Genomic DNA, 13509 nt, shown 5'->3' on the forward strand with positions numbered 1-13509 from the left:
CTGAAATACAATAGTAACAAGGTATTTATAAATAGTGAACAGTATCCAGGTAGAGGAGGAATGCTCCCTTAAAATCCAAGCATTTTTATGTTGTACACTTGAGCAGGCATCTATATATATATATGTTGGCAACATTACAAATCCCAATACAAAAACCAAGAAACAAAATCATATAATATATATATATATATATATATATATTTATATAGTTATGTCTTTGATTTAGAGAGGGCTAGCTCAAATGACCCATCCATGGATGAAGTTGGTCTCACCAGCCATGTTTTTGGGGACTGAAGATCCTTCAGCCTGAACAAAGTGATGGTACCTGATACGACAGAATAACTCAGTCAGAAGCTTTTCTGGTTCCAGGTTTTTCAGTAATTATAACCAACTGTATAAAACAAAGAATAACATGAAAAAGAATTAGTGTTGGTAGCAACACAAGTTTAATCAATTGAAGAGGGGATGCCACCTCGATTTTCTTTGAAATTTGGGTGAAGTTATCTTGAACTTTACCAAATAGGTGTATATCTTAGTTGAGATTGTCCCAGAGGAAGACTAGCAATGCGCACTTATGGTACCATACCAAAAAAAAAAAATAAAGTGAAAGAAATCTATGTATATTAATGGTACCCTATTTGTAAAACTGGTTCAGGATCACACTCCATAGGGTTGGCGTGAGAAGGATGCAGAGGAAAGTTGCTATTCTCAGCTGCTGCACCGGAACTCCATAAGCCTTGAATTGTTTTGAGGCTTTGTCCTTCTGCCTCAAGCTGAAACGCAAAATACAGAGAAAATATTAGGTTACATGACTGATGGAACAGTAGGAATAATATTCTCATGGAGTATAGATGAAAGATCAAGTGCAAAAAACAGAAGTTTGCTGATCAAGGTTAACCTTTAGTTTCAGCTGTTTGTTAAGGTCTCCAAGCTGACGCTCCTGCCAGAAGATGAAAAACAGCTGTTAGGCTTTGTACAACTAGCATCAAGGAAGATGAAATATTTGAGGTTGTAAACCCAGAATTGTGCAATAACCAAAAGAACAGGTGAGGATACCTTAGTTATCAAGAAAGAACAGTAATTTTACAGATGAGCTAAAGAATTTAAGCATGATCCAGGTTTGTAAGGAAAGGGATAAGTAAGATGAAAGATCATCTACATTCATATATCTTGGTAAAATTAATGATACCTGGTTGGTTAAATAATTCTTAGAAACTTCACCATAATCCAAAGAACATTGCCAACAACATGAAAATTAGATCTTCTACTCTAGTAATGTTGGATTAAAAATATATATATATATATATTATACTGGCATAAGTACCTTTTTGCGGAGGTCTTCCATTTGCTCTATCATAATCTGTGTCTGCAGTTAAGAATAAATAGAAGCAGCATGTATCATGCATCTATACCCTTTAAAAGGTTAAAAAAATACAATACATTTGTTTTCTATTTCTTAGAAGAGGTAAATATAGAAGATAGGAAACGAGGGTTTTTTTCCAAACATAGAGTCAAATCCATTAGAGAGGAGACTATATAAGGTCTTCACTTCATTGTTATGGAATCCAAAGTTAAGAAATTAGCTGTAAAAGGCAAGCATCTTCAGACTCTTTCTTTTTCCATTATCTTTTATAACGGTGAAATGGTAAACTGTATCATTTATAGGTTCCTTATTGGGAGGCTAGACTTAAAATAAAGAAAGAGGGATAGAATTGTTAGAGCAATTTTTCATTGAAGACAAACAAGAAGTTCGTGCACATTTCAGTAAGTGTGATAGACTGCCAGAAAATTCACATGAAGTGATCAATAGGACTAGCTTCATTTTAAGTTTAACTACCCCTGTGAAACAACAGATAAAACATAGTAGGGCTTCTTTCTTTAAGAATCACTCATTCAAAATTTTACTGCAAAACTGAAACTTCTTATTAGTTTGAAACAACAGATAAAACATAGTAGGGCTTCAATTTGCAGGTACCTTTCTTTGTCTAGCCAGTGCAAGAGCTCCTTCAAGCTGCTTCTCAAGGTTTTGCAGCTCTTTCACATTCAATGGTCCAAGATCTTCTCCAAGCAAATGCCTTAATGAAATTATATATGAATGACTGTAAGTATGACGGTAAATACATTCCAACTGTGCCATAAAACACATTAAAACCACCTAGAATGCGACTAATTGACAATTATGGTTTTGCTAATATAATGTTTCGAACTCGAAAATGACCATAACCTTTGAGTGCGTTGCAGTGATTCATATTTTGCCTTTAACTTGGTCACCTCTTGATACCAATTCTGCATAGATAACCGAAGACAAAGAACTTGAAAATTTGATAGCAATTGTCCAGAAAATATATAACCAGATAATTACATATATTGGAATCACTACAAGATATAAATTGGCAATCCCAGAGTACCATGGGAAATTAAGATTCAACAGCAAAGCTATCATAGCATAGTTTTCAACATGAAGCACTTGGGAATATGTGGGATGCATGGGGTAGATGTTAATACAGAAATTAGATGGGTGAACAATTTGACATGCCAAGATTACTACTGATTGAACCTAAACTAACAAAAAATGCATAGTTACCCACACCTTTTAGGATAAGCGGCTCAATATCACTGTTTACAAGGAGTGAAGTAAAGATAGAAATACAGACTAAATTTCCTTGTGTGGGTTCATAAAAGGCTAATAATCAAGACGACTATGTTTATCCAACATGTAAAAGGAATTTTGGGGACCAAAAACCTGCGTTTCACGTTCAAGGCTGTTGTCTTGAGGAGTAAAGCAGCAACGTTGGTATCGCTCAAGGGTCTTGGTCATACTGCAAAAAGAAAAAACAAGTGAGTACCAATATATTACAGACAATAATTGGTGAAAGCAACTACTCTGAGGTCAATGAGCTTGCATTTCTGAGCATAATCCGTGTTGAACTTACATGAAGGGTTCAAGAAATGACCAAAGAAGAGCTTAATATAGAAAATAGTCATGGAAATCCACTTACAGAACAGTAAACTTTGATCTTTCAATTTAGAATTATATCATTCCTTTTCTTTTTATGAAACTTATATCTATATCTTGAATATATAATGACTCTAATCAGCCTTAATCTCTTTAGTTAACCGTGACTCAATTTTTCTATCTTTTCTTAAAAAAATCATTTCATTATATTAAATGCGAGAAACACAAAAAATAAGACAATTACACTGCATAAAACAAATATGAGTTCAGAATATTGTAATATAAAATTCAATTATTTACAAAATCATGTAATTATGTTTGTCAATATAAAATTTGATTATTTACAAAATCATGTAATTTTTTTTTTTGAAAGTCTACAAAATCATGTAATTCTAGTTGAATTTTTATTTTATTTTATTTGAAAACTGAAACTCAAGCTCAAATATTGGTTACCATGATTTGCAAAAACTCTAGAATGTGAATTAACAATTAATTAAACCACTCAAGACAAGAATCACTGGAACAACTTCTTCATAATATTTTATAAGATGCTTCCTCTACTTTTCCAGAAACTTGCATCCTACCTAATAAGATTGGGATAATAATTATTTTTATTTTGTTAGAAAAAGCCAATCAAAGATATTTCCAACACCAAAAATGAAAAATACTAATTTCCCCCTTTTAAGAAAACCCATTAATCCCAAGTAGCTTGAATCACTTGAAAACCCTCCCACCTTTCTTCCTTTTCATGGTCTTATCCTTGCATAAAAATGCCTCATAGAAACAAAATCTCCAACTGATCAGATTCTTAACTTTTACCAAGTGCACCCTTTGTAGCCTTTCTTGCTATCATATTTTATTCGATTTCCTCTACGAGGAAGCAGTTTTTCTACTTTGTCAGAACTAGAAATTAAGCAAGCGTTACTGCAAACAGCATATATAGGAGAGGGCTATTGCAAAGTTTAGGGCAAATATGTAGATAATATATTAACTTCAGTTCAACATGTTGCTTGTAACAGTTCCATAAACACTGTTTCACTCATGCACTTGGTCTTATTTTGATCAAAACTCTTCACCAAAATCTTAAAAGAAATATGGGGAGAAGTCATGATAGATTGGTTTACATGGAAAATCGTCACAAGTAAGTAAACGGAGTAAAACCTTAAGTGAAACCTAGATTCAAGATGCAAATTTTACATTACACCTTGTAAAAGGCCTCAAAGGAAAAACAATTCGTCTCTTTTGTCACCATTTCTCCCTTAGCCATGCTTTTTTAAGGAGTACTATTTTCATCTTCTACCATCTACAAGAAGAAGCAGCGTGGCCTAAAGTTAAGTACCGATTGTATTTCATTAATGTTAGTTTATAAAAGCCGGATAGAAGAACTGTGGTAGTTTAAACACAAATTCAGGAAACGCATCCCAAAATGTATCTAAGGAGAGAGAGAGAGAGAGAGAGATGAAAGCAAGCATTCTAAGAGGATCATATATAACAAAACAAGAGTTCGTACACATAGGCATTAGATTGAGGCACAGACAGCCAAAAGGAAGGAAGAAAAGAAAAAGAAAAGCTTTGCACCCACCCAGATAAACGTGGAAGCCTCTAGAAAAGAGAAGAGAAAAGGCAAAGCAATCCAAGATAACCCCAAGAATCAAGCAAAAATGAACGTTTATGGACATGGGTGCGATTGATTTTGGCAGTCCCTACAACCCCACAGCACTAATATCATTGCTGATGGGAAAAGACGGGAATAGAAGAAACATTCATAAAACCAGAAGATCAAAGGATTAAAAGACATGAAGACAAAGAATTAGTCTGATTCTCACTCACTAGTTATTACTTCATGCTTTTCTCTGGAGAAGAACAGAAAAAAGAAGGGGAAAGGAAAGGAAAACCCTAAATCTTGCACAGAGGTCATAAGGCAAACACCTAGTCTTTTGATTGGATTAAGAGCAAAGTCAATCACAATTCATGGGGTTTTTGTTTCAGCTTTCAGGTAAAAGAAAAAGTCACCTTCTGTACTAGCATTCCAACACTGATCAGTGAAAACTATAACAAGCCCAAGACCCAGTAAAGAGAGAGAAGGAACGGTATGTAACGTGTCGATCTGACATTGGAAAAGAAGCTGGTGAAATCAGAGTTCCCTAAACATGAATCGAAAAGCTAAGGAAAATCATGACAAGCCCCCCAGAGAACCATAAGAAAAAAATAGTGATTTGAGAGAGAGAGAGAGAGAGACGTATGTCAGAAGTTTGTGAAAGAGAGCACTCTTTGCAGGCACGTTAGAGTTAAAACTAGAGAGAGAAAGAACAAAAGACAGACTTTGATGGAGTTGCATCACAGAAGTAAAAAACATACACCAGGATGACAAGAAAGGTATGAATAATCAATAACCAAAGTTGTTGTAAATGATGCAGAAAACTTGACAAAAGGAAGAAAAGAAAAGCAACATGTATAACATGGCCAATACATAAAGCTAAAGAAGAGAGAAAGAAGAGAAATTTAGTTAACCAAAACACAGAAATCCACATGGAAAGAAAAAAAAGAAACAACTATATACACACAAAGAAGCATATTGTATTTGAATATATGGTAATATATGTGTATACCCAGCACTGCCAAACTCGTAGAGCTTGCCACGACTAGAGAAGATGATAAGGGCGACCTCAGCATCACAAAGCACAGAAAGTTCATAAGCTTTCTTGAGCAAACCATTTCTTCTCTTAGAGAAGGTCACCTGTCTGTTGATCTTGTTTTCTATCCTCTTCAGCTCCACTCTTCCTCTCCCCATATCTCTCTTCTTTTTCAACTATCTTCTTTTTTGGAACAATGAGCTGTGGATATTGATAATAAATGGTATTATAAGTAGTCTGAGTTTCTAGGAGAGGTGGGGTTCTGGTGCTATACAAAAATGGAGGTGAAGAAGATAAATGGGTAGTGAATAATTGCTTGTCTGAGAGAAGTGGAGGTTTAAAAGGCTATATAAATAGAAACATACAGCAAGGAAGGCTCACTGGATCTTCTTTTGCAAGAAAATGGAAACCCCATTGTATTTCTTCCTTCCTCTTTATTCTCTTTCAGTTTTAATTTTTAGCGATCTCTATCTCTATCTCTCTCCCTTCTTTTATTTCGCTCTCTCTCTCTCCTTGTACACCCAGTTTGCCCTCAGTTATGTCCATGGTTGAGAGAGTTTTTGTCTCTACGCGCCTTAAACAACGCTGCTACACACGCTCTTTCAAGGATTAATTTTATTAATTTATTACGCTTAACTTTATATCATTTTCTTTATTAAACGGAGATCGGTGCATTTTTTTTTGTCTTTTAAAGTAAAAAAAAATGTTTTTTCCACGTAATCATTTTGGTCGAAAATAATATATTTTTATCGATTAATTTTCAATGAATATTTGAATTTTTTTTTGACAAAATCAATTCTATCAAAACTTCTTCGACAATAAATCAATTAAAATGATACCAATTTTTTTTCTTTTAAATTAATTAAGGGGTAAGTTATAAAATATTTTAACTGTATTATTCTTATTTTAAAAAAAAGAATTGAGATGTATTAATGACTATAGTCTAAGATTTTTTAAAAAGAAAAACTTAAGTTCAAATATCTCTTGTATCATAAAATGTTTTTAGGCTTTGTTTATGATAGTGTTAAGAAAAATGTATTTATTTATTTTGATGTTACTAAAAAAAATATGTGGATCTTCCTCATGTGTGATTAATTAAAATCTATTTTTTTTAAAGTACAGTTTTCATTAATGTATACAATCTCAATAATTATATCTTTACTCATAATATTATTAAAAATTATATAACACAATCAAATATACAAAGTTATTATTAAAAATATTTTTAATAACATATTTTATAAATATATAATTCTGAATCAAAATTGTAGTAACATGTGAATTCTTTTATCGAAAAAACTAAACATAAGTATTACATAAAGAATAAAAAAAAGTATGGAGACTCTAATCAATTGCAAATGCAAAGGACTATGATTTTTGCAGCAGCAATGAACAGTTTTTTTGCTGGAAATGGAATCGCAGGGAAGCAAATGGGCACATGATTTGGGTGAATTTGGGACTTCTTTTTGACCATCGGCCACTCCTCTATCTTAAGAAACAAAGGGTACAATGTTTCGTTCACCGCCAATGCCTGGAAAATTTGGTTCCCCCAATTGCAATTCCCTCAAACATTCACCATTGAAATGACAACACTACTTCAGGTTAGACATGGGCACGTTGAACTATTTATACAAACATAACAGATCAGTGCTACATTCAATTTCAATTTTTTTTTCTTGGGTTGCAAAATGTAAAAACATAAAAACTCAAATTTAAAATTTCTACATCAATTTTTACTCGCTACTCTGATTTTTTTTTTTTTTTTGTACTGAAAAATTTGTCAAAATTTTTTATATTATGAATTTATTTTTTTTGCATATTAAAAAATAATTAAAATATGGTAGTATGGAACTAGGGGAATTGTACTATAGCAATGATAATTTTCCGTAAAGGTCATGTCAGTGGGATTTGCAAGTACCTCCAACTAATTTCGATGGCAATTAATATATTTTTGTACCCAGTTAGGTTACTGGATTTTCATCATTTGCAGTAATTGGACAACTATATTTCCAGGATAACTTTATAATGTTAAGCAAGCAACCATAAACTTTGGTGCATATATATATATATATATATATATATATATATATTCTTTATATGCAACAGTGGTAAATTACCTGAGAAAATCAAATGGAAGCATTTCGAGTTAGACAGTGAACCATAGGTTCTATTTTGGAATTATTTATCATCTTGCTTTAGAGTTTCCCTGTCCTCAAGCCATGATTCTCACATTAGAGCTTGCTTCAAAACCATTCCTTTGCACTCCTCAATCATTACACCATATTGCTGAAAATATCTAAGCAAACGAATTTTTTTTCTTTTTTTGAAAATCAAGATAGCTTCCATAAATCAATGAGGAATTAAAGGGTTCCCCAAGCAAGAACAAAAGCAACGTCCAAAAGGCTGAAAAACGATGATATGCCCTTAAACAAAAACCAGCATATCTTCCAATAACACCATGAAGGCATCAAAAAGAGACCCATCAGAACATCAAAGCAAAAAAGAAGAAGCGGGATTGCGCCTTTACGAATTATTGCTTGATAGTGTTTTTTTGTTTCTCATAATTATTGTCCCTAAATGCATACGTAGGATAAACCAAAATTAGAGAAGATAAGCCCCACGTTCCATTAATTAATTAAGGACATGCTATAAAAAAGAAGAAGAAGAAAGAAAATATGGAGAAGCAACAAAGCTGAATAAATTGGAAAGAACCAAGGAACATGGTCGAAATAGGTAAGTCTCATAAGTCTTATATATATATATATAGTGTCCTAAAAATTCTTGGAATGTATGTTGGGTTAGTTATATAAATTAGCCTTGATGGGGGAAAAGAAAAAGAAAAGCTTTCCAATTTTTTTGCTCCCTAATTTAAGTAATAAACCCATTATTTTTTTATTTTTTTTGTGATTGATGAAAGTTGGGAAGTCAGCTAGCTAATTAAGGGACAAAACTTAAGGAGTGCAACACTTTCCTTGTAGGAAAAATGCACATACCATTTAAAAAGGTTTTGGATCAATTAACACTCAATACTCTAAAAAGGGATCAAAATTGATCTGCAAAACAGAGATTATACATTGTCATCAACCAATACAAGTTCCTTCATGATCTCATATAAATCAGATGAGCAGTTCCTATAATATGGTAAAATCCCTAAACCTTTTTCCTTTAATGGGGAATTAGCCAAGTGGTTTAAAAATATTCAATTGGCATGTTTACTACTTTACCAATGCTATAGTTCCCCCCTGTCATCCTTCCTTTTTTTGCTTCTCCCCCTCCAGTTTGCTGTTGCACCCTCTCCTCTGAGTGAGTTTCAAAATGGAAGTAGATATTTTAGGAAGTGGAGAAAATGACAGACTGAGAGAACCCAGATTCCTTTTGTGTTGTACTGTAGCTGTTAAATTCTATTCCTACCCTAGCAATTTGCCATTCATAAAGTTAGCCTGCTATTTGAGATTATTTCTCAGGGGTAGTAGCAGCAGCAGCAGTACAAATTTGTGGTCCAACTTTGGTTCTTTCTTCCATCATTTCACTTCTTTTTTTTTTTTTTTTGTGCCTTAACAATCCACACCTATATTTTCCACCCTTATAAATAAGACAATTTATGAATTCCAAGTTATACCGGTTAAAACAGGGTTCAAAATAACATCCTTTTTGCACAAAGCCTACAACAGGTATTTGGAGGAGTTGTTGGGTCCAATAATAGAGATACAATCTCTATTCATTTATCATCTTTCTTTGCCCTTATTTTCATTTTCAACCAGAAATACTAGGAAATTTGTCTGCTGTAAACAAGGAAAAAAACCCTTTCCTAATAATTTGACTTACATAATTAACCTTTTTATTCTTTTGCATCTTCATTCAAAATCTGCAAATTCTAACAAAAATATCATCATTTGAACATGCCTTAAGCTTCTTACAAAAGGTTTCTCTGGCATATACATTAAGCTCCTTTGTTCTCTCTCTCTCTCTCTCTCTCTCTCTCTCCTTCTTTTTTTCTAGGAGCTAGATTAAATTGTTGATGATCATTGTTTAATGTAAAGATCCGAGTCCAAGTAGTATTAGTCCTTCAATTTTCTTGAATTTTAATTATAAGAATCTCAAAAGTTTAAGTTTAAATTATTAATAATGATTGACTTAGACCTTTATATAAGAATTAACATTCACATTTATATTTAATATGAGACGGGATATATTATAATTAAGATTATAATTTAAAAAAAATTTTGAGATCTTAAATTTAAGATCTAAAATATATGAATAATGAGAAAAACTTTGAGGCTAGCTTTGGTTCTTCATCTTTTTTCGAAATTTGATGAGATTGCATATATACTTATATGCAAAGATTTGGATTCCTTCTCCCACTATATGGATTCTCAAGTACTAGGGTTAGGTGAGGCTTTCATGTTTTCAAACTTTCTTCCTAAAAGGCTGCCACAATGTCCAACCATGAAATCACAATGTTTCCTATGCAATATTAGTACATATAATAAATTTTGTGGGTGAAAACTGGTAGAAGGTTTCTCTCACGTTTATGTATTTAAATTCTAAGAAAAAATATTAAAATGTTGGAGAATTCGATTCTTCAATTATTCATGCAAAATAAATATTTATAAATTGTTATTTATTGTACATATATTATTTATAAGTACTCAGAGTAAGTCAAGACAAAATAATATTATAATTTTCATTTAAAATACAATAACTAATCCATATACATAAATTTTTACATTTCTTTTAAATATTGATGTGATTGAGATCAAATTCGATTTCTAGGACAAAATAATATTATAGTTTTCAATCAAAATATATTAACTAATCAAAACAAAAGAAATAAATAAATGTAAAATGTTGTACTTTTAATTTATTTTTCATGCTCTTAATTATATGTATTATAAGGCTATTATTTTACTGTTGCATTTAAAAATATAGAGCGTAAAGTAATACATTTATTAGGTTATAATTTTTCCTTTAACTCATGGAAATTTGAAAGTACAGTTTTATGCCCCTTTTGACTTGTACCTTTTATTTAATTCTATTAATAAAACTATAATAAAGTAGTTGGACTCCGCGAAAATTTTTCCATTTAAAAAAAAGTGAAACAAAGGAAATGTAAAAAGCAAAAAATAGTGAGAGTGACAATATTGGGTATGATACGGACAGGATGGTGAAGTTAGAGAGGAAGCCCACCCGGAGTCGGAGGGCCGTTGGTGGGTGGAGTTAAGTGTGAAGACACGTGTCGCAAATTGGGATGCTTCTATTTGTCAAATGTCAAAGAATCAGCGCGATTGCGTCTGATTAATTTTCTCATGGGATCCTCAATGGCAAAGTCAAGTCTTACTTATACACTTATGTTCTCAACAATTCGTAAATTTCAAACGTTTCAGATTTTACTACCATTAATTTTTCTTCTTTTTTGCAAGTTAACATATATGTCATCAAATAAAGGAAATAAAAATTGGAAACCCTATTATTATATATACATAAGTCAAATACTCAAATATGAAACAAAATACAAATTAATATAAAGATTTATATTTAATACATTCTTGTCTAATCACAGTTTTGGCTTGCAATTATTGGTACTATATAGCAAGAATTTAGAATAAAAACACATACATGATTTGATAACTAAAATAATACTAATTAAATTACTATTAAAATTTAGTACATTAAGATCTTCTTACTTTTTTATATAACTCTCTAATTGGGGAAATTTTAATGTTGTCGTAAATAAACAGGATAGAGACACAGCCTTATCGTTACAAAGTGAATCATTAATCACACTTGCTTTTAATTGGAGTCTAATCTAGTTTATTATATTATATTATGAACTATAATATTATCTCATTATTAAGATTAAATTATTTTAATTAATTTTGATAAAAATATAAATAATAGAAATTCGCACTTTGATTTTTTTTTTAAATCTAACATATACAATTTAATTTAAAATAATGTGGGTCATGGGAATCCTTCTATTCATGAAATATTCTCCCCTAAGGTCCTAACCATGGTCAACTCAACAGGAACAAAAAAATTTGGTACCCATTTCCTAAGGTTGAAATGTCAGCATCACTGTCTCTGGATCCTTGGAGATTGATCATATAATTGGCTCCTAGTGGCCGTAAAGTTAGCAAAATCATAAATAATTGTTGTGTTGCATGTCGAGATGCTTGTCGGGGGGCCAATCAGTTTTGAGTGATTGGATTTGCAACAAATTGTTGGAACAATAATTTGGCAAAATCAAATTAAATTAAATTAGCTCACTGCAAGTTGGCACAAAATCATGATTATGTGGCTTAAGAAACTGCAATTAGGTAAAACATGTGAGGTACAAATGGAAAGCAGTTCATGATAAGCAAAAAAACTAACAAAAAGTTAATTGATATGTATATTGAGAAGAACATTAGGCAAAGCGTGTAAGAAACCAAAATGGATGATTAATTATACTCATAATATTTTTAAAAAATTCTGATTTATTTAAAAAAATTTTATATAAGTCATTATTGTTTTATTGTGTTCAATTAAATTTTTATATTTTTATTTTAATTCAAATAAGATTTTATAATTAATGATTGAATAAATAAATTAATTAAAATACTCACATAGTGTTGATGTGATGTTGATGTAGATGATGAAAATATCACATAACTATATTATCATGTCACATCTTCCGTTAAACATGTTAACATCATATGGCATAAATTGATAAATGATATTTTGTTTGATTTAACTATTAATGATAAAAATTTATTTGACTCAAAATGAGAATATCAAATACTAATTTAAGAATTTCTTTAAATATTATGTTTTAATTATAAATACAATCATTGTTCTGGCCTTTAATATTAAAATTTTAAGGCACTTAATTAGTTTTAATTTGATTTACTCCATGTGCAATATTTTCTGCCTGATGTACAAGTTGGCCTTAACGGAGAAAATGACACTTTATAACAATGGAACGCCTTATGAGTATGACCCATCACACCTTTGAAAACTTTGATGTGAATCTGCGGATCAGGTGAGCTGGATGGGGGAGTGTTGGTACTACTCTTTTCCATCATCCATCACAAGAAAACGTACCCACTTGGCCCCGCCCACCCTTCTTTAATTTTGGTCGATTCAATGCCCATTATGCTTTTTCTGTGGGATTCAATTTTGTTCCGAGCCCTGCCGCTACTCTCTATTTCTACAACAAATTCTATTCTCCGTTTACAACCACACCCCTACTAGCATATGGTTCCCAACAAAAGGAAGTTCAAGAAAGATTTTAATTATTTATATGATTACAAGAAAATTAAACGTATTTAACATGATAGATAAACGAAAGAAAAAATTGTAACAAAACAATGTTAAAATCTTTAATTCGGGAGATTATTAATTTTATCAATTCATTTGTTATTCTGTTTGGCTAAACTAAGGATTGTTTGGCCAAGTTTAGGTTGAAGCCAATTAACAGAATACGTGTTTCAACCCAAACCAAAGGCTTAAAAGGCAAAGAGTCTTGGTAATGTAGTCCAAAACTTTCAGTTCAAAATCCGAATTAGCATCCTGGCTAGCCTTCCTTTTATGAAATTTCTTCCTTCATGTGGTGTCGTCACAGGGTTGGACCAAACTGGCTAAATTTTAACAGAAATGGCATGGCTATGTACATTAGCCTTTTCCACCGTATGAAACCCTAATAAAGAAACACCTCCCATCACCAACAATCTTACCACAATGAGGAGCGAATAGGAAAAGAGTTGAAAAAGAAAAAGGGTAAAAGGGAAAATGAACAGTACGTACCAATGTGGAGGGTGTATAATTTCCTTTAGTGGGTCCAACCACCCCTAGACAGTGACAAACCCAACCACATCCTTGGGCTGTGACGCAAAGAATAAGACGGTGATGGTGGTGGTTAGAGCTTACTGTTTCTGGAAA

General features: G+C 31.9%; 1 protein-coding gene across 1 annotated transcript; it reads right to left on the reverse strand.

The window, feature by feature from the left end:
* Window positions 1-6051, reverse strand: AGL6 (AGAMOUS-like 6). The gene is made up of 8 exons (XM_018114430.2): window positions 5566-6051; window positions 2744-2819; window positions 2225-2286; window positions 1976-2075; window positions 1325-1366; window positions 899-940; window positions 634-773; window positions 1-325 (listed from the first exon to the last, which is right to left on the reverse strand). The coding sequence occupies exons 1-8, from the start codon at window positions 5745-5747 to the stop codon at window positions 238-240; spliced, it is 732 nt and encodes a 243-aa protein (XP_017969919.2). The 5' UTR covers window positions 5748-6051; the 3' UTR covers window positions 1-237.
* Window positions 6052-13509: the final 7458 nt, after the last annotated feature.

This window comes from Theobroma cacao, chromosome 1 (assembly GCF_053813885.1).
Source record: "Theobroma cacao isolate CCN51 chromosome 1, ASM5381388v1, whole genome shotgun sequence".
NCBI classification, from domain to species: Eukaryota; Viridiplantae; Streptophyta; class Magnoliopsida; order Malvales; family Malvaceae; genus Theobroma; species Theobroma cacao.